This window comes from Pezoporus wallicus, unplaced genomic scaffold (assembly GCF_028554395.1).
Source record: "Pezoporus wallicus isolate ANWC-B61680 ecotype Strahan unplaced genomic scaffold, APGP_CSIRO_Pwel_v1 contig_5116, whole genome shotgun sequence".
NCBI classification, from domain to species: Eukaryota; Metazoa; Chordata; class Aves; order Psittaciformes; family Psittacidae; genus Pezoporus; species Pezoporus wallicus.
Genome location: NW_026642000.1, coordinates 351,526 through 373,711, shown reverse-complemented (window position 1 = coordinate 373,711; position 22,186 = coordinate 351,526). Strand labels below are relative to the sequence as shown.

Sequence of the window (22,186 nt, the reverse complement as noted above, 5' to 3'; positions counted from 1 at the left end):
GGGAAATTATCAAATAGGTGATCTCAGGACAAAACACCAAAGAACATACACATCATATTAGAGGCCTTGATTCTGCAGCAAAACTAGGGAGAATCTGTTGCTAACATGAAGTTAAACACGTGGGATGCAAGATTCTGAAGCAGTAATAGAAAAGTTAACAGCTGAAGTGCAGAGTTTGGCTTCAGGCATTTGTACTATGAAGCTAGAAAAGCAATCCTCAGCCGTGAAACTTAGTAATTATGCCATAGTATAAGTATGGCCCACAGTTTAACTTCATTAAAAATGAGAAAACCTGATGGCTGCTACCAACCTGTGAAAGCAAGACCCTTGTGGTGGAAAGTGATTTCATAGTGACCTATCTGGAAAAAAAAAAAAAAAACCTGACCTGAAGAAAAACAAAGAAACCAGCCAAATAAGCAAACAAACAAACAAAAAAAAAAAAAAAAACAACAAACCAAACAATAGAGGAAAAATAAAACAAAGAGGGGAAAAAAAACCCTCCAGGCCGTGTATCTGTTGTCTATACCTAGGTAATATTTTCTTTAGAAATGTAGTTTTAATTAAGTCTTCTGATACAGATACATGTAAATGCATTGAAGCTGAACACTCACAACACACGCCAAGACTCTGATCTGCTTTCAGAACCACAGATGAGAACATGACTAGCCCTAGACTATGTCCCTGAAGGAAATAATTTTAAATCAACCATTGAATTCTGAGGGTTCAGGTTTCAATGCAAGTATGCTTTTTAATATAGGTACAGAGACGATACAGTTTCTTTTCTTTCTCGTACTGTTGAAACATGTCTGCATTACTCTTTTCTCTCTAAATGTATTTTAAAAGCTTAAGCAAGGACAACAGGAAAGAAGCAAACAGCCAAATCCTACATTTTAGAAGTCCTTCCCAAGTACAACTGTAGTACCTTTCTTCCTACATATATTCCCCTCCCTAGTTATTCCAAAGAATCCTTACTTTACGTAATTTTTCCTGTTCATACATACCAAAGGGTGATTTGAACCAATTCAAAGACACATGAAAGTAGTCTACCACTTTGTTCTCCCACCAACTAATGTTGATTTTCATCAACTTTCCCATTACAAAACACTTAAACAAAAAGCTGCAGCACAAAAAGCTGAGTCTCAATAGACTGCTTACTTCCCCAAAAGATATATTCAGCAGTGACAATAACCAGATTCTGCAGATGAAAATAGAAGAGCATCGCTATATTCACATATTCAAAAAAAATTGTAGAGTGCTCATTACAAGCGTATAAGTAAATAAAATGAAAACGATTTCTGCCAGAATTATTACTGTGGATCCCACACGCACCTAAAAAGCATTCTATTCACTACACGCCAGATTAATTTCAAGATTTTTTTTTTTTTTAATAGAACAATTAGGTTAGTTCTATGTATTACTGTAAATGAAAAATGGTGTTGTTCCTGAAAGCACTTAAGACATGTTTTCCCTCTTCATTTTACAAAGGCATCACCCCATAGTCCAACATGCCATACAGTGTTTAAAATGTCAGTCATTTGTATATAGTATGCAATCAGATTCATTCAGCATGCATTTAGTCAACAACACAAAGACAACATGAGCATAACTTTCAGAAACTTGTATCTCACTGGACATTATGCTATGTGTGAACATCCACATACATCTTCATTATTTGCAAGAAACATATGTTTGGTTTCACTTCACATTAATAATCCATGCTATTTCCCTGCAATTTCACTTGTAAGCTAATGACAAAGGCAAAAAAAAGGACAATTTGGAAATTTCAGATTTAGATAGATACCGTCTTCCCATCTTGAAACCCTTACCTTCTTAACTAAAAGTAGGGCAACACATTTGCTGTGTAGCTTCAGATGACAAGGGTTAATGCAATGACTGAAGTAAGGTTTGGTGTCAAAAGAACTTAAGTTACAGTTAATTTTTACTCCTGGTAGATCAACAGTATATCAGACTTGGGAAAAACATACCATGTTCTTTGCTAAGCCTCTTCAGCAAAAGTGCATTCCCAAACCCAGAAATTTTAAATTTTATTTCAAGTGAATGAAAATGAAGTATTTCTATTCACGATTCTAGTACAGTTACGAAAGAACTGTGCTTACCATTTGTAAGCCTCTTATCATTGCAAGACAATTTGTGGTCTACTACAGCCTGAATTCAAAGTTAGAATTTTAGAAAGTAATGTTTAACTGAATGTCCAAGCTATCTTTAGTCTCCCAAGCTATCGCAAAGCATGCAGATTCTGCTATGACAGAGGGTATCTGCTAAAATGTACAATTCAGCCGGCAGCAAACATTTGTATACTGAGATAGTTGTCAGTGCTCATGGGGCCTTTCACTGTCCTAGAGTAGTTCTTTGAACAGTGAATTCCACAGAAAGTTCCTCTTCCAGTATATCTGAAGTGAGATAAATATTCATACTTTTGATGAAATCCAGAAATCCAGACAGAATCTTCTAAAATGAGCTTCAAACAAATGGACCGGAAGATTTGAAATGACACTATTCAAACTGAGATTTGAGTTGACACTATTTCATTAAACAGAACATTGAAATGAGTTCAAGTTACATTTTGATTCTCTCCAGATATTCTGCTCCTGTTCTGCTCCCTCTTCATGCTCAGTTTACCTCTTTGTTCCTTTTAACATTTTTATTTCATTCTCATCTACCTTAGCAGTTCAGAGAATCATGGAATGATTTGGGCTGGAAGGGACCTTAAAGATCACCTAGTTCCAACCCCCTGCCATGGGCAGACACCTTCCACTAGACCAGGTTGGTCAAAGCTCCATCTAACCTACCTTGAAACCAACCTTAAACCAACCTCTTTCCATAAAACTGTCCACCAGACCCACACTGTCTACATTAAGAAAGAGGACTGCTTTAGTCAGATCCACATTTATATCTTTGAGATACATTAAGTGAATGATTTAAAGATCCTACAGAAAGAAATAAAGGACCATGACTACCAAACTTCCTTTGAGAACTCCAATGATAATCTCTTCAATGGTACATTTGTTTGCAGTAAGTATAAAATGAGACAGGTCATAGACTCTGTTGAAGAAGTAGTCAGGTATCTGCTGAGAAACATTTGCAAGTCATTTCTGCATGGGATATTCACAAGTTAAACTTGGAGCAAAATCCAAAGCAAGCTTATGAGTTACATGATTCCCAAAGCACTGGCAATGGTTTATTTGCATAGTATTTCACTAGCAATTTCTACTTCAGCAGTGTTATCACAAGCAAATGGCTCTGCTTCTCAAGCATCTGTTTGGCAGTAATTTCACTTAGTTCTACTCACAGGCAGCAATCAATTTAAAAGAAAGTTATATTTGTAAGAAAAGAATGAATAACATACAAGTGATTCCTCCAGTTTCAATATATAAATCTTCCAGTAACAATCAATTTATTCCAATTGACACAAGTTCAGAATTAGTTCCAAATTGAAGAGATTCATTTTAATAACAACATCCAACTACCCCTCAAGCATGACTCTTCATTCCACTACAAAGTGCCTTTCAAAGAAACAATCCTGTAACAATCCTACTTCAGGTGTCATGTTCAGAAGTTCAGAATAAGGGAAACACTACTACCTACAGCTGCCTACCCTACAGGGAGCTATGAACTCTCTCAGAGTTTCTAGATACTTCCTCTTTCAGCTGCTTTATTTCTGTCAGCTGTTTTTATCCTCCTTTTCAGATTTTTTTAGCTGCATGTGTCCATCTCTATCAAAAGAAAAGCTAATGTCTCACATTAGCATTTATTAGTATGTTTCAAAAAAATCATTCTCAAGATAATGATGCCTTTGGTAGAGCTTCAAGTTTCTCATTAAAAATTTACCTAAAAATAGGTTTAACCGTGAAGATTCCTCTGTACTTCAAAATCCAAGTCCCATGAAATGCTGTACGAGCTCTTGGTTTGAAAATGTGTTTGCATGAACAAACACTGGGGGGAGAGGAGAGAAGTTACTGAGCTGCCTCCATTCGGCTCTTTATTAAACAGATACACTGAAAGCACACTTGAACAATACGATATTTTTGTGTACTGCTCTGGTTTGTACTTAATATTGGAGTGGCTGAATCCAGAGCACTCTATGTCTTCTTCATAAAAGAGCATGTAAAGGTCATTCTGCCTTTCCAGCTGACTGTGAGTCATCTTAATCAACATCCAACTTAATCTTTTTCCATTTAAAAGGAATGAACATTGCTCGGAGAATGAATGTATACATTATGCTATAGCTTAAATTGTGCGATTTTTTTTTTCTTACTATGATTCAGTCATCATATTCAAGGTACTGGTAGCTGGTGCCCTATCTTTGTGCTGCAAATTACAATAGCCTTTGCAGGAATTCCATGTTTTCCCCTTACAGAAGAACCTACTCTTTTTGTGCTGAGGAGTTGAAAAATAATAACAACTAGGAAAAAAACAAAACAAATCAGCAACAAAGTTTAGGCTATCCCTGCAAGTATCTCTCACTTTAAAACAAAGCTCCGGTCATAGGCATTTCTCTTAGCATTTATCATTTATGTTATGATCCTTCAGTTGTTTCTAGCCAAGAACCAGCATTGGAAAGCTTGAACCCGCAGCAGCAAATGTGAGATGTCTAACTAGGTTACCTTCTGGAGTTTCTTTCCCTCAAAGAAAGTGGCAGACACCTTGTCTGTGGAAGGTGGTTGGTTTGGCCATCTCTCAGCACAACTCTAAAGAGTGTCCCGATGGTGCACAAATAAAACCCAAATGTTCAGAGTAGGATATGCTAGTGCAGTTTCCTTGGAGCTGTGTCCAATCAGGTCTTGAATATCTCCAGGTATGGATACTCCACAACCTCTCTGAGCATCAGATTCTACTGCTTGACAACCCTTACATAAAAAAGATTTTTTCTTCCATTTAAACAAGATTTCATGTGTATCAGTTTATGTGCACTGTCTCTTGCCTACTCACTGGCCACCACCAAGTAGACCCTGGTTCAATCTTCTTTATTCCCTCCCATCACATACTACCTACACTGATACAATCCCTGCCGAGCCTTCCTTCCACATGGGTATACTGCTGGCTGATGTTCAGTTGGTGTCTCTAAGAGTCCTTTGTCCTTCTCCATCAGGCTGCTTTTCGGCCAGTCAGTGCCACATCATCACTGAATCTTAAAGAGGTTCCTCTCAGCCCTCTTCTCCAGCCTGAGGTGCCTCTGTGTGGCAGCAGACCCATCTACTGTACCAACCACTCCTCCCAGTTCTGAACTGTGTGTAGGCTTGCTGAAAAGGTACTCTGCCCTGTGAGCCCAGCAGCTGAGTCAGTCCTCAATCCATCTCACTATCCCATTACCCAACCTAAATTGCAAGAGGATGGTTGAAGCATTATATGAGCAATACAGACAGTGAACATGGGGCTTCCTCAAGTTGTCTGAAGAGCTACTACTTCTTCCCATCAAGCTGTCTGTAGCAGACACCCACAAAAATATTGCCCTGTGTTCGTCTGTCCACTAATCCTGAGTTGCTACTAATACTCTCCATTACTGAAGAAAGAGAAGCTCATGAGGGGTGCTTTGGCTCCCAACCCCTTTCAAGTACAGTAGCACTTCTCATAGCACTTTGCAAAGCAAGAGCAGCATAAAAATTTATCACATTTCCATCCTCAGCAATTTTGATTAAATTTCTCAGATTAAAGCTGCAAGTTGAAATTAAGCTGCTCCTGGGCAAAAATAAAATGAAAGTGAAGATGTAAATCAGAAGCTACTAGAAACCTGTCTGTTTCACCAGCGCTTGCAGAAATACTGTGAGATGGAGCTTTGTGTTGGAATTTTCAGTAACACAGCCATATCCTAAACTCCATCCACAGTTTAATTTTCCTCACTTGACACAAACAGGTTAGGAGAGAAAATCTGTGCAGAAGAAAACCAACTCAGAATTGATGGAACATGGGTCCTGCTACTGACATGTTGCTACCATGAGCGGCATTTGTTTTGTTTCTGGACAGAGTTTAATTATGATTAGAAGCTGTGATGTTGAAAGATAATTAATTCTTGACCTACACTAATCATCTTGCTAAACTTTATGTTATCTACTTTAATTATTCATAGCTGTAACACAGCTCTGCATTCTCATTCAGTTATTTTAATGATTCAACATTATAAATCGTGACAAGGACTTCAAGCTTCACTGTCACTTAAAGACAACTTCTTCTAATGTCCATGGTAAAATATTCTTCCTTCATCCTCCAACTCGATTTTATTCCACATAATTACCATACTAGCTTCCCCACTTATACTGCAGTTTGTAACATGCTTCATTACAATATATTCCATTTTGCTAGATTTGGCTTATTTTTTTCCACTGTTTTTTTATTCTTTCCTTCAAATACACACACACACGTATTTTTAATAAGCAACTCTGCAGTCTTCTGCATTTTCACTCCAAATAAATTCATACATAAGAATGAATAAAAACATAACTCACTCTAAATTATTTCCTAACTTTACTTGAAGCATGCTTTTATTTAAACTAGAAAATTCAGCTTCATTGTGCTATTATTCCAAACAGCTCAAAATCAGTGCCCTGTGTAGGATACCTTAGAGATAGCAAGTATGGAACCCCTACAATTTCACAACACTGGGAGTTTCAATTTAATCTTATTCTCTCGGCATTATTTCTGCTCTTTTGCCTAACAGGAGTAGTACTAGTCATTGAAAAAACCTTTGTTTAGAGACAGTGTGCCAGAGTAGGTTACGGTAAAGATTGAACTCAGTATTATTTCTCCAAACACTACTCTCAACTGAATAGCTACTTTGCAGTCCCATGCTATGCTCTTGACTGTAAATGCCCACATAATGTTGTGAACAATTTCCTTTTGTACATGTAACATTTTTTTTTGCCAATTTACCTTTTTCATACGCAGGTGTATTCTCTTGCAGCAGTCTACTAAGCTGGAACCCATTCAAGTGCACAAAACGCAGTTGTTCTCTCATTGTCCTGCCTCTCACAACTGGCAATATAAGATTCCCAACACTGTTTCTTGAAATCGGTAGACCAAGGCCTACTGCCAGAGTGCTAGCTAAATCAGTTTGTTGCACAAGTTCAGGTTGTGTTAGACGACCTAGAATCAACCAGAAAAAGGAAAAAGAAAGATGGTGTTTCAGTAATAGGTCCATTCTATTTCTCCAGAGACAGCTGGCATCTTGTTAGCTTCAAAGTTTTTTCCATTGGTGTTAGATCAGCTGTTTCGAGTAACCTACAAAGAGCTGAGTGATCTTTTTCAGCTGCTGTCCTCTGCTATTGCAAAAACAAAATTTATTCAATTCTCAGCAACTGCTATAAACACAACATTAATATTGTGGTGGTGGTCCAGGAGATCACCTTAATACCAAGTTGCAGTCCACATCATAAAAGGGTTAGGTAACTTTTACATTAGAAAAATAGAAAGCACTACAGTAGACTAATTTAATGCATGGACAAAGAATGAGAATTAAAACAATCTTGACAGCATTCTGGAATGTTCCTGATAATGACAACAGCTCAAGATATAACTAATATCAGGTTGCTAGGCAAACAGAATTAGAGGTCAGATAAAGAATGCTGAAGCCCAAATCCATGGCTCTCTACAGGCAAACCTAGTGATTTTTAAAGAGTTCTGTGCAGGATGCCATTACCTTCCTGCAGTTATATGGATTAGCCTTCAGTCCCACAGACATCTACACACATGAATGATTTCACGAATGTAAGTAATCTTTTGTTTAAGATTGTCTTGTCAATTGTTTCTTTGTGTGCTTTAGTAGTTACATAACACTGTTTTTCTATTATGCTTTTTCTTTGTTCTCTTTGTAACTCCAGGCACTGAAGTGTTTTGACTTAAGTATGGTACAGAAATAATTTTCTATGCAGTCTTTATAACTCTCAAGAGTCCCTTTAAGAGCATTAGAACTTCCCTCATTTCTCGTGTAGCTCTGATTAATCCCATACTTGTACAGAATGCCATCTATAATCCCTAAAGCCTCTTTGCACGAGTGCCTGTACATCAGCAGTTTTCAGATTTCATCTTTAAAGGCAAGCTCTTCACTGGTTAAAGAAAGACAAACTACTAAATGCATTTAACCAATCATGGGTGACACATTCCTATAGAAGGCTACACAAGTAATATTCTGACAGCATACTAAATGCAAAAGCCCACAGGATTACTATTTTGAGATCTACCAAATTAACCACAGTACATTTTGTTTACAATAGGATCATAAAGAGCAGTCACTAGAATTCTGATTAGTGTAGCAATGAGAAAGCTGCTGTGTATTTACATGAGCATCATTAGAAATCACAAACCTGATCCCAAAGACTATCCCCGAGGTGAAAAGAGGTATTTCACTGTATTGTAAAACCTGCATGTTTGGTTTAAACCTAATAGAAACTAATCCAAATGAATAGGCGATTGCATTTACAGAATCTACACTCTCATGGCCCGATTCCTAACACATAATAATGAAATTTGTAAAGCAAAAACTTCCCTGAACACTATGGTCAGCTCTTGACTTTGTTTTGGGTTTATATCTGAAAAGAGTTCAATGACTCCTCAAGCAAAGCTTTCTATTGTAGCTGAGTAACAGCTTTATAAATGACAGAGATAAATGTACTTCCACCATGCTGCAGAAACCTCTAGCAAGATAAACAAAACAAGGTTCTGCAAACAAGATTTGGCTTTAAAAACAAGGAAATCAGACTGACATGAGCAAAAGGCAGAATGAAAGGAAGAGGGAGGTAATATTTTGAAGAAAATATTCAGTCCTGGTATAACTACATTTCACCTATTCACTCAAGGAGTTTATTTAAATAAAACTACATATTAGATTAAAGATTCTCTACCACACCATTCCCTTCTTGCCTCTTACCTCAAGCTGTACTACACAAGTAGAAAATAAGTTTCAGAAACAGATAAACTCAGAGATAAATTCAGAGAGGAAAAGCAATTCTTCCTCTTTCCTGTTACACTCAGAATGAGAAATTGTCATTCATTCCTCTATGCTGGCTCTCTGAGATGGAAGAATGGAGGCCAGGGAAATATTCTAGCCAGGACAGACAAAACTCAGTCTAAACAGAATATTATTTCTAATCCTATCCATTTACCACTATCCCAGGATCCTGACAACAGATCACATTAGCTCTCAACACTCAAGTAGGACAGTGCTGCAAAAGGTTACCATCTGAGAATTACCCAATACTCTCAGTGAGAGAGAAGCCTACATCATGGTTTCAAAACGATACAGGTGCAAACTCGGCCTAAAACCAGAGTTCTACGTCACACATAATGACTTTGCCAGATATCTCTGGAACTTTTCAGGAAGAATTGCAGATCTAATATAGAGATGGCAACGTGTTCTAAAAAAGGTCAAAGATTTTTTGATCCTTACCACTTCTCTTTTCAAAAGTAGAGCTGATAAACAGTAGTGGTGTGTGCACTTCTCCAGCTGAAGAACCACCATGACTACCTGTTTCAGACATCCCATGATCCCCACAAACAACTAGCAAATTGGGAAGAGAGGCTTCTTCCTGCAAGTCACATTAAAAAATTAAAGATATTGCACAAACAAGTTGCGCATACATAATGCCTCACTATCTTTGTTATTTTCACATATGAATATTTCTCAAAATAATTTCCATTTTTTAAATTAGCTCACAACACTTGGGGCAGATTACAAGAGTCATCTGCAACTGCTATACAATAAAATTAATTTTTAACAGTTAAGGCACACATATGTATGCTACACACTTTTCAGCACATTACAAAAAAAAAAAAAAAACCCACAAAAAAAGCTTAAAAAAAAACCCACAAAGCCACACAGAGAGTCACAAGAAACTAACTGAAGGATTAAATAATCGTACGGGGGGAGGAGGGGGGGAAATCAGGAGTCCAGGAGCAGTAGCTTTATCAGAGAAGTATTTGGCCCTCCATTTCTTCAACTTCATGAAGTTTTTAATATAAATGCAAAATTATTAGTATTGTAAATATAAGTATTATAGAAGCAATATAAAAAAATATCCTATTTCTAAGAATCTCTAGTCTCTCAAGTGCCTTTGGGGTAGAAATATGACATGACTGCACTCAAATCATGTTTATTTTTCTGAAGAAAAAGAAACATAAGCATAAATGAAGCCTCTCCAACAATTTCAAGCTAACAAAGACAGCAGAAAATAAATATTGTCATTCCATAACAAAGCAGCTCTTTGTCATCTCATTATTACCAGTATTACTTGTTTCCAAAAGTAATGATTTTATTATTTCTGTATTCTAAAACAGAGATAAAGGTTTGCATATGTTCGGCAAAAGCAAAACATACCAACAGACTGCAGCAAAACCACTGCAATGTTCATTAAATCACAGCTTCCACAAGCATGATTTAACCTCTCTTGTCATACAATACTATCCAACTAAAAATACTATTGAAATTTTGTGAGCAGCTACTGTGAACTGCTGTTGCCAGAAGCAAACAAGAAAAAAAGCTTCAGGCCACATCAAATTAGGACTTAGTATTTCAAAATCCAGACTATTCAGTTGACATCCTGTATTTCCATATCTAAAACCAGATTCAGCTTTAGTATTTTGTGCTACATTTAGCATAAGAAAAATGCTGCTTACAACCACCATTTCCATATTAATGTTTTCAATATCTAAGAATTAGGTATGACTTCACAACTGTAGAAATCAGAGCCAATAGCTATACATGCCCACTAGTCCTTCTGCTGAATTTCAGTACCAGAAAGCACACCAACTACCGTTTTAATTTATGAGTGATAAGGGAATTTTGGCATGCATTCCTCTCCTCTTCCTGCACACCAAGGGGGAGTACTTCCCACAGCTATTCAGAAGAGACTGCTAACAGATGTTACTAAGGTCAGTCAGTAAATCCTTAAAAATAATACTATATACCATTAACTGGGGAATGGCCAGGGAAGGAAAAGAATACCCATTTTGGTCTCGGAATAAACAAGCCACAACCCACAACCAAGCAAGCATTTTAAAGTTAGTCCACAACTAACAGAAATTGATTCAAGAAGGAGCTATATTACCTTTGAAAGAAGAGAAGTATGAATCTTCTTCAGGATGTTATCCATTTCCCGCAGTTTTGTTCCCACTAATGGGCTGTTTGGCCCAGTCACGTGTCCAATATGGTCCAAGCCCAGGTAATGCAGTATTAGGAGATCCCAGTCTTCTCTCTTTAATACTCTGTCCAAATGCCTGGTAACATTATCATCAACCTCAGAAATAAAAGGAAAACAATTAAAAGGTAAGAATTGTTTCAGTTTTGTATACAGCACAGAAAAATGAGATCACACTACCCATGAAAATTCTGTAAAAGCTGATAAGACTTAGAGTCACTCACAATGTTAACAGAGAAAACAAAAATAAAAAGAAAAAGAAAATCAGATCGATTATTTCAATGTCAAGCAGTCAAAAAATCTGTCCTACAACACAGACTCTTTAACCCATTTCACTTTTTTTCTGGTCCTGAGGCACCAGATTACATGGAAACAGAGAAAATAGGTTGCCATGCTTCGACAGATACTTTTAATAACTGCTTTAAGAAATATTCAGTCACTTCTATCCTTCACACTCTAGATTTATCATTTCAGAAGTAGGTATAGGGAAAAGCCTCTCTTTGGTGCTTGGAAGAACAAGGGAAAAACCCACTCCCCTTCTTTCCACTCAATTTTTGCTACTGTGCAAACACAAAAAGATTGTACTTGCTGTAGGTAAAAGAACTGACAACACAGCAAAAAATAAGAGTTATTCAGAAAGTGTTATTTGGGGCCTAATTCATATGTCCTCCTGCTTAGTTCACAACCTATTTTTAGTTGTATATGTTTCTCCCTGGATATTAAGAAGCCTTACAAAATTTCACATGCAACAGCATTTTGATGACTCTGGATATAACTACCTAAAAAAAAAATAAAAATAAAAAGCTTTCTGTTTAATGGACTATAGGCAATCTTTATGCTTTCTGAATAATGAGCTTGAGAGACATGTAACTGCAACCAACTAAAAGTGTCTTCCAGTGCACATTAGACCTATCTAACTTCCTTAAACACGGTAATAAGAATACTTAATGTCAGTAGCAGCAGATTGATAGCCTCAGGTTTTACAAAACGTAAAGGTTCAAAATACAAACTAGAATTGCCAAACCATTTACTCTTCTAGTGTGCTCAGAATAAGAAATTCCTTCATTTTTGTTTCATTTACTTTCTATGCTCCCTGTTTGATAACATACTGAAACACTACTCATATGGCAACTACGAAAGCAAAACAATGCTATAGAAAGTATGGCTCTAAGAATCATAGAATTGTTTAGGTGGGGAGGGACCTTAGAGCTCATCTACTTCCAAGCCCCCTGCCATTGGCAGGGACACCTTCCAGTAGACAAGGTTGCTCAAAGGTTGCCCCATGCAACCTGGCCTTGAACAGTGTCAGGGATGGGACAGCCACAAATTCTCTGGTCAACTTCTTTCAGTGCCTCACCTCTCTCACAGTAAAGAATTTCTTCCTAATATATAATCTAAATCTACCCTCTTTCAGTTTAAAGCCATTACCCTTTGCTCTAGCACTGTTCGCTCTTAAGAAACATCCCTCTCCAGCATTCTTGTAGGCTAACTTCAGATAGTGGAAGGCTGTTCTAAGGCCTCCCCAAAGCCTTCTCTTCTTCAGGCTGAACAAGCCCAGCTCTCTCAGCTTGTCTTCACAGGAGAGGTGCTCCAGCCCTCTAAGTATCTTCATGGCCCTCCTCTGGACTTGGGATTGTCCTGACACAGGTGCAGGGCCTTGCACTTGGCCTTGTTGAACTTCATGACATTGGCACTGGCCCACCTCTCAAGCCTGTCAAGGTCCCTCTGGATGGCATCCCTTCCCTCCAGTACGTTGACCACACCACACAGGTTGGTGTTGTCAGACCACAGGAGTGAGATTATATATTAACTGGCCCTTTAAAGATGGCATACACTAATATAAATGTGATGGCAAACCGGAAACACGGAGAGTGGAAGCAGTGTAACTTCTTAACACAAGTTTTGTGAAGCTACTACACGTTAGGAAAGTTATACAGTAGCACAATATTTGTTACTGTATCATCCAAACACTTCCCACAGCATATGCACAAGTGACTGAAATGGTTATCTCCGCATTGCCAATACTGAAAACACATATAAATGCCATTTTGTATTTAATTGTCAGGTTTGTATTACACAAGGATAGTTGTACTCATTCATTCTTAGAAGTTGCAACTATGTTTGTACTCATTTAACTTGGGATTATACAAAGCCTCTCACCTCTGTGAAGTCTGACACAAAAAAGGATGTTGTTCCATCATACTCCACAAAATGCTTTGGAAACAATTTAACCCAAGTATCATCACCATAAAAGATTATTCTTTTCCCTGCTGTTTTTGCCTGCCATATCAGGTTGTCATCCAAAAGAGCTGGAGAGTTGAGATTCACAATAACATCAATGAAACCAGGTATGCTACCTGTCATCAAAGCCTACATAAAAGAAGAACATAAAAGAGACATATGAACAGAAACCAAAAGAAATTATAACTTCTTTGCAAAAAAAAAAAAGGTGAAAACTGTATTTTCTTAATTAACATACAGCAAAAAGACTTTGTATGCCAGATGAAATTCACTTCATTTACTAGTCAGTAAACCACGAAAAAGAAGACCCAAGTAAGCTGACTTAAGATAACAATGGAAGCACATTCAAAATAGTAGTTAAGCATCTTCTGGAAAAAATAAAAAACTCCCCCTATCAAGAGCTACCAGGCTATCTCCCCTTCACTCTCTCACTGACCTTCCAGCTGACCTACCAAAGCTCATTCCCTCAGCTTCTTCAGTGCAAGAAATGTCACTCAGATCCATCACTGAGAAGCCTGGATGATCAAGTATTTTGATGACACAGTCACAATACATATTTTAGTTACCTGGAATTTTGCAAAGTTTCATTTTTAAGCTCTGCATAAACACCCCTATGTCAAAACAAATTTACACCAAACTGGATTTCCTGTCAGAAGTTATAAGAACACAAATGGCAATGAACATGCTCTTGAATAGAAGACAACTGGAAAATGCGATAACTGAGAAGCTATTGCCTTCACATGATTATAAATAGAAGGATTATACCAATCACTTATGCCAACACAAGGGCCTTAACTGCCCTTGACTGATTCTCACAGACCTGCCCACCACAGAGCTACCAACTAAGGAAAAAAAAAGTCAATGTGACTTGAGTTGAAGCTGCCACTTCTTCCTCTTGCTCAGCCCCCTCCACATTCCTTTGACCTCTGACCTGACCCTTTCTTCAGGAAAAACCTCTGGGCCAGAGCAAATCAGGACTCTATCCCATACACCACTACAGCAAAGCGAGTTCCAGCCACAAAGTGCAGTAACACAGCAAACCTACCCTTTATGCCAACTTCGAGCATATGAAATAACCCAGCCTTAAAAACTTTCTCAGTTTTTAAGAGAGAAACTACCCTAAGTGGAAAAAACACCCACTTACCTTAATTCGAGGCATAGTCACAGTGGGTGGCTTTGCTTCAGCAATGAAACTGTAGGATGTCCCTTTTTCAATAATTTGTTTAGTATACGGCATGAACTGTTCACCTTTGGACCCAAACACAAAGTCATCTCTCAAAGCATCTATCAGCACAATGACAACTTTTTTGAAAAGTGGTGGTGGAATTCTGGTCCAGTTAGAAACCATTCCTAAACAGCAACAAAAAAAAAAAGGACATTAAAAGTCATTAACAAATTTTAACAATGGCTAAACAGATGTTAAAGGACAACTTCTGTACTAAATTTATATTCATAACTGAGAAGTTGCAAACAATAGCAAACATGAGAAGTAATCAGAGGAAGCAGAGTTTTCAGGCCATCCAGCACAGGAATGACACAACAAAAAATACAGTACACCATCCAGGAAGTGAAACAAAACATGAATGGAGTGCACAATGGGAAGCATCATGATGGAAAAGCTGTGAAATGGAGAATGCTCAAAGGAATAAGAAGGAATAGTTGCTACCTTCTCTCTGGCGAATTTAGTAAAACTGAACTAAATGTATCTGAAATACAACTTTTATTAGTAAAAAAGATGCAGCACTCACCTGTGCTAATATCCACTTCTCCATTTCCATCAAGGCCTCTCAATTAAATCCCACCATAAGAGAACATGAGAATTACAAACAGACAGATCTATTGAAATTTAAAGGGAAAAGATCTGTGCACACTGGCACCCTTCAAGGTAGAAGCCTGTATGCCAGGACTGTTCAGTGATGGCAGCTTCAGGGTGAAAATCCAATTCCAAAATCCCCTGAACATGCTACATGACCAAGCACAGCAAAATGCTGCTGTGCATCAGGCAATAGGCACTGTCTTGCCTTCAAACCCACCTCTTTCTCTTTTATGGACTTAATACTGGCTACAGCAGCTCCTCATTTGCATTGAGCCTGGGCCACACACTGACATTTAGCTTTTACAGCAGTAGTTTTTGGCCCAACCTCTAAAGGTCCCATATCTCTACCAGAAAAACACACAGAAGGATAAAATGGAAGCAGAATGGATCTTACCCACCGATCTCTACTTAAACAATATTGTGGTGAATCAGCTTCTCAGTACATGCATTATATAAAGTTAGCAGGTTTACACTCCTTCACAGTAAAATGTGCTTCTGTGTAAGTGGTTGAAAAGTTGGAAAGGTCACAGATAATGTTGTGTCTAACAAACAAACCTTAAAAAAATCAACCTCTGAAACTGTGGTTTTGGGTAGATAGACAAACATCAATAAATTTACATTCGCAGACTCATTACTGCTAGCAATTCTATCCAGATAAGGAAACTGGGGAAGGGGGCACAACAAGGGAAAGAAGGAAGTCTCAACAACAACAAATCACTAAGTGCCAGCAACCCTGATTAAAATTATAATGTTGTTTTTCCAGGACTTGATTTATCAACTTAGAAGACATGCTTTAGCTCTCAGTGAAGGCACAACTGGTGGTACTATACTGTTAGTTAAATCTTTCTTGGCATTTACTCCTATCTACTTGACTAGGGAAACAAAACTTGTTGGACATCAAAAATGTTCATATCACATACACATCCTTCTCACAACTCCCTCTTACAGCGTTATTCCTCAGTGAGTCAAAGTATTGAAAAGTGGAAAGGAAATAGGATTCGACAACAAGCCACCTTAAAATACTTATTGTAAGACAGTTAAAGCAATACATTGTGCAACTCTTGGCATGCGACATGCTTATTCATTCCTGCTACGGTTATTTAGAAAACAGTCAATTTAAACCAATCTGAACTTCTGTAAGGCACAAAGAAAACCAGAGGCTCTACCAAAAACTTACCACAATGAGGTAAGGTTTCACTGTCATACAGTCTTTCCACAGGCAAGACAGCATGGATCCAGTGGCAGTCAGGACTCACAAAGTGAATCATTCAAGAAATTTAGAGCACTGAAGAAATACTATTTTCTGAACAGCTCTAAAGTACACTGAAAGCCTTCTGTGTAATGGTTTTGTAAGCAATCTTCTGCCTTCAAAGTTTATAATCCAGACCAAGAGATAACTCTGCAAGCAAACTGTCATGCATGAACTACAGGAAGGAAGTTTTCTTCCACTGTCACTCCATTTCTGCCTACATCTACCTAGAGTACTAGTGACATGCCTAAATTTAAACTGCTTGTAGAACCCTGGGGCACACATTCATAATCTTCAGTTCAAAGCAGTCTTTTCAAAACCCAATTGTCTGACACCTCCCTCTCAGCCAAACAGTCCCCTGCTATGGTAGTCTCCTGATAATAATCACATGTGAATGGAACATTTCACTCACAGCAGCCTATCAAGCATCTCTGACAGTCTTGGTAACCTCCAGCTAAACAGCAACCTGCCATTTGGTAGCATCCACACACTGTTACCAGATTAGATTCTTTCAGTGTTCCTGCTGAACTGGTATCAGCACACCATGCTCTAAATTACACAACCTTCTCTTCCCTCCACTCTTTCTCACAATAACATGCAGATAAAGGCCCAGTTTGTCAGTTACAGTTCTGTCCACCAAGTTAACCATAAGTGGTGGTACTGAGCAAGTTTTGTATGTGCAAAATGCTACTCAACTCAGCTGTCCACTGATCCTTAAGTTCCACCCAAGCCCCAAACACTGGTAAAGAACACTCCTTCAAGTACACATTCCTCTTTTTCACATTATTTTAATGTAACTTGTGACTGGACACACGAGACAGCTATGTATCAGCACATCCTCTACCGACCTTTCATTAAGAAGATGCCTGAAGACTTTGATTTCACAGTTTCAGCTAAGAAATACTAAGCAGGACCTGTAGTGACCATGATTTCAGAGAAACAGTAATGGACAGCAACACTGTGCATTTCACAATCTGACCAGACTGTGATGCAAACCTTTGTTACTGCAGTTGCTTTCCTCACTACTGAAGTGTCAAAGTGTCACTAAAGTGGCATTAAGACACCCACACACCACAGAAACAACGATTCTCCACCACAATGCAACCAGTAAATTAACGCAGCAAGCACGTGAAACATTGTAACTGAAATGGCATTATTTAATGTGAACAGCTTGCCATTAAAGAGCATCGGGATTGGGGAAGGGACTAAAGGACAGAAAAGCACACCCTCAAAAAATGTGGCAGCTGATGCTCAGGCCCTTTTTGCGAGCAAGCTCTGCTGTCAGTGACCGACAGCTACGTGCAAAATCAGTGAAGTTCTAATCGTCTTCGGAAGCAGGTGTGGGAACACGCTACAGACAGTTGTCCCGCTTGCTCTCACCGGCTGCTCCCGCCTCTGCACCCCACAACCCGGTGACCCAGCACACACCGACGGCGCACACGCGACGGTGAGCAGCACGACACCCAGCCCCGCCGGGGCTCTCTGCCCGACCCTGACCCCGCCGCGCCGGGCCAGGGTTACCTCGGAGGAAGGTGACAGCCGTAAGCATTGCCTAGGGTAAGGCGAGGCGGGGCGGGGCGGCCCGGCCCGGCCAGCTGCCCCGCCGAGCAGGAGCCACAGAGGAGAGGAGGAGCAGGCTGCTCGGATTACCTGGGCCGGGCGGGGCCGGTTCGGCGGGAAGGTCCCCGCTAGACTCTCTGCGGGGCAGGGACCTGACAGGCACCGGGAAGAAGCCACGGAAGAACAGCGCGACCCCCAGCACCTCCAGCAGGAGGCAGGAGGAGGCGAACACACCCGAACGCAGCCGCATCCTGCTCCCGCGGATCGGAGCCGACGGCCACCAACCCCGTTCCGCCGGCTTTCGGGGGAGCACACCAACCACCCCACCCCTGCCCCCGCGGACCAATTAGAGCCCGCAGTACCTGCCCGCCGAGCACTACTATTGGCTAGCGGCCAGCCAACCCCTCCACGGGAGGCGTGGTCCCAAGGCGGAAGTAGACTCCTCACTCGCAGCTGCGCGTTGAGGTTGTCTCGTTGCGGAAGGAGGAGGGAGGTCCCGGGGGTTAAGGTTCGTGCTGGTGCTGGTGCTGGTGCTGGTGCTGGTGCTGGTGCTGGTGCTGGTGCTGGTGCTGGTGCTGGTGCTGGTGCTGGTGCTGGTGCTGGTGCTGGTGCTGGTGCTGGTGCTGGTGCTGGTGCTTGCTCCAAGGACAAGTGGCGCTGAGAGCTGCTTGCCCTGAAACGCAGGTTGGAAAACAGGGCTGTGATGGCAGGGAGATTTAATGTGAAGTTGCAGTACCGGCGTGGCAGGAGAGAAAAGGAACAAGTTGGTGACTGTTGGAGGAGAAAAGAAACAAGTGGTGACTTGCAGGTGTGTGGCAAGCAGGACCTCCCCACATGCATACGCATTTCTTTTTACTGAGTAGTATTAAACCTTTTAACCTTTTCATTGATAGGAAACAGACTAGCGGGCGTGCCATGGCAGGTGGAAGAGGAGACATAAATTTGTAGAAAACTTTAATTCTGTGAAAAAGGAAACAAAGGACATTCTGCAGATTGAAGCAGAGTTGATACTGATCTCGCTATGATCATTGATAATGACAGCGTCGAAACTCAGAAATTTCTTTCTGCTAACAAAACTGCTTTTCATCTCTACCCAAGCAGTTTGTGTCCTGACTCTTTGCTAGAAAGATGTGGAATAGATTATTTGCAGCACACGTAACTCCTTAGCTTGCCCTGTGAGCAGCATGTTTTGCCTGAGAAGCGCTCCAGCAGCCACAGGCTGCCTGTCTGGCAGTCACCATCCTGGCCTAAGTTGTATTTTGTTACCAGATAAAGCTGCTGTGCGACAGCTTGATGCCACTGTGACACCTCACCTGTTCACAGCCACCATCCTACAGCTATGTGCCTAGTGATGTGACTCTACAAGAACTATGTAATTGGGGTCCAGAGCAGTTTTTCTGCTGGGTCATTTCCTTTGACACAAAATAAGATCTGTTTTGCATAAGGACAAGCCAAATGCATTGTACATACTTCTGAGAGTGTTTTCCCACTTAAACTCATCAGTTTGTGCTTTTACTGCCAGTTTTTGCTGGCCAACTGCTCATACTGGACTTTGCAACAGCTGTCACTAGGCAAAGCTCCCTTGATGTGAAAGACAGGTGAGTGGTTTGGGATGAAAGCTTTGTATAACTTCATATCCCTCCAAGGCTTTCCTAGGGTGTCCTAATGAGCCTGTGTCTTTTGGGCTCACACTGCTTATGTGGCAGATTGGGGATACATTTCTGGCTAGTGTGCTACATTTAGGCCATCTAGTAAGTGCTTTTTTTGATCCCCTTTACCACATTATGATGCTGCTCAGACTGTTTCTAACATTTCCATCTCCTAAGAAGAAGCAAAGCCATTATGTAAAAAAGAAGCTGCATTTTGTTAGATACAGTTTGGTTCTTTCTTTACAGAAACATGGCTTGCAAGGCTCATGAAAGTTAGTATTCAGTAATTGACTGCAGCTGACTAGAGACAGCACAGTGAAATTCAGAGAGAATGTGCAAGGCTTTAAATCATTAGTAAGGGCAAAAGCAAACTTCTGGCTTTTACTGGCAGCCACTTTGTCTGTGCTTCGAGTTCTAAGATGTCTTTATGTAACACACCTCAAACTTACGTTATTTCTATGTCCAGAAAACTGAGCTGGTTTTGTTACTTTTAATGAGCATTTTGTGTTTTACTTTGAACTAGTAAGATTCTCTGAGCAGAAAATAAGAAAAGTTAACTCTACTAACACATACAAAACACCCTAATGATGCAGTGTTTATAAATCACAAAACAACAACTAAGAAATACCTGCTTTTTATTTTCTGGACAAATACAGCACATTCCCTTTCAGGAGTAAGGTGGAAATTCCCCAAACACTGCATCTTTCTTCACGCTCCACACCTTAAAATTCCCACATAAGATCCCAATTTCTGTGTTCATGCAAAAAGATTCCTCTAAAGACATGAATACACTAGCTGGCATGTGGTTCACACTCCTTAGTACCTATCTGGCTATTCAATCAGGAGCATCACCATTCCACTCACTCAGCATTTGGCAAGTTCTTGTAGCAACATGCTTTCAAGGTCATTATTATTGCACTCACTGCAGGCATCAAATAGCTAAGAAAAAAACTGAGTGCTGCCCAAAACTTTAGATTTGACTGAGTAACTGCCTGTGAATCTGTGAGGATATTATGGCATAATGTACTCAAAATTGCTGATATGCATTTCTTTACCCATTTTACAAGGTTTTGGGTGTAACCTCTTCCATTGTGCATGACAGATTTATGCCTTGTGAGAGCTGCTCATTTGATGAGAATTCAGAGTAAATGTTTGTGCGCTCCCCAGTTTCTAAGCACATGAACAGCGTTGTGTGCACCAGTTTATGCCAATGGGTGTTTACTAATTTAAATAGCCTTCAGAAGGTAAAACGTTCATGTCAGAGTGTCAGGAAAGGTCTTGCAGTAAAGTGCAATCCATGCCGTTCAGGAGGCTGTCACTTCATCAGCACCAGCAAGCCTCTAAAGCACAGCGCAACTCACTCATGTGGAAGATGAATCTATGTATTTCTATGCATGAGCAGCATGTTGCTAATGCTGTTTTTGTGAAGAGCCACTCAAGCAAACTTGAGTGTCTCGGGGAAGAAGAAGGGATTTAATACTCCCTGCCAAATCCTCATGGGAAGCATTGCCCCAAAGTATGCTGAGAAGTGGGCAGATAAAAGGCCTATCAAGCTTTGCCTTCACCAGGCATACCGTGGGTTCCACTAAACCAGTAGGAACACATTTTGGTAAAGCTCTTTGCAACCAACACTTAAAGCAGCCAAGGGATACTGTTAATCTCTCTGGCATCCCTAAGGGTACGGCAACAATTAAAACACAGGTTAAGACAAAAAGTTTGGTGTGTCCCATGAGGGAAGAGCACACCACCTTCCAACACTCTCCACAGTTAATGAAATGCTGCATGTTAGCTCCATTTCTCCTGACTGTTTCACTTTTTGTATTTCACATTTTAACTGGGGGAAAATTAAAAAAAAAAAACAACCAGCCCAAACAAACCTGATTTTCCTCTCTTCTCTAGTTTCCAATACAGCCAATGTGCAGCCAGTTTCTTCAGTCTTTTTTTCTTCTTTCCCGTGCTCTCAATCTTATAGAATCATAAAACCATAGAATCGTTAGGGTTGGAAAGGACCTTGAGATCATCCAGTTCCAACCTCCCTGGGCAACTCATTCCAGTGCCTCACCACCCTAACAGGAAACAATGTCCTTCTTATATCCAAACTAAACTTCCCCTGTTTAAGTTTTAACCCGTTACCCCTTGTCCTGTCACTACAGTCCCGAGTGAAGAGTCAATCCACATCATCCCTATAGGCCCCTTCAGATACTGGAAGGCTGCTATGAGGTCTCCACGCAGCCTTCTCTTCTCCTGGCTGAACAGCCCCAACTTCCTCAGCCTGTCTTCATACGGGAGGTGCTCCAGTCCCCTGATCATCCTCGTGGCCCTTCTCTGAACTTGTGACAACAGTTCCATGTCCTTTTAATGTTGAGGACACCAGAACTGCACACAATACTCCAGGTGAGGTCTCACAAGAGCAGAGTAGAGGGGCAGGATCACCTCCTTCAACCTGCTGGTCATGCTCCTCTTGATGCAGCCCAGGATACGGTTGGCTTTCTGGGCTGCGAGCGCACACTGAAGCCGGCTCATGTTC

At 40.1% G+C, this 22,186-nt stretch overlaps 1 protein-coding gene across 2 annotated transcripts in view; it reads right to left on the bottom strand.

Moving 5' to 3' along the window:
* The window catches only part of PIGG (phosphatidylinositol glycan anchor biosynthesis class G), an 82,262-nt gene extending 63,995 nt beyond the window's left edge, over positions 1 to 18,267 (bottom strand). For both annotated transcript variants that reach the window (XM_057426503.1, XM_057426504.1), the window contains exons 1-6: positions 18,101 to 18,267; positions 14,530 to 14,735; positions 13,305 to 13,514; positions 11,055 to 11,243; positions 9,398 to 9,536; positions 6,886 to 7,098 (exon numbers count right to left, since the gene is read on the bottom strand). In XM_057426503.1, the coding sequence (XP_057282486.1) occupies positions 6,886 to 7,098; positions 9,398 to 9,536; positions 11,055 to 11,243; positions 13,305 to 13,514; positions 14,530 to 14,735; positions 18,101 to 18,260 (1,117 nt within the window). In that variant the 5' untranslated portion in view covers positions 18,261 to 18,267. The remainder of the gene's footprint in view (positions 1 to 6,885; positions 7,099 to 9,397; positions 9,537 to 11,054; positions 11,244 to 13,304; positions 13,515 to 14,529; positions 14,736 to 18,100) is intronic.
* Positions 18,268 to 22,186: the final 3,919 nt, after the last annotated feature.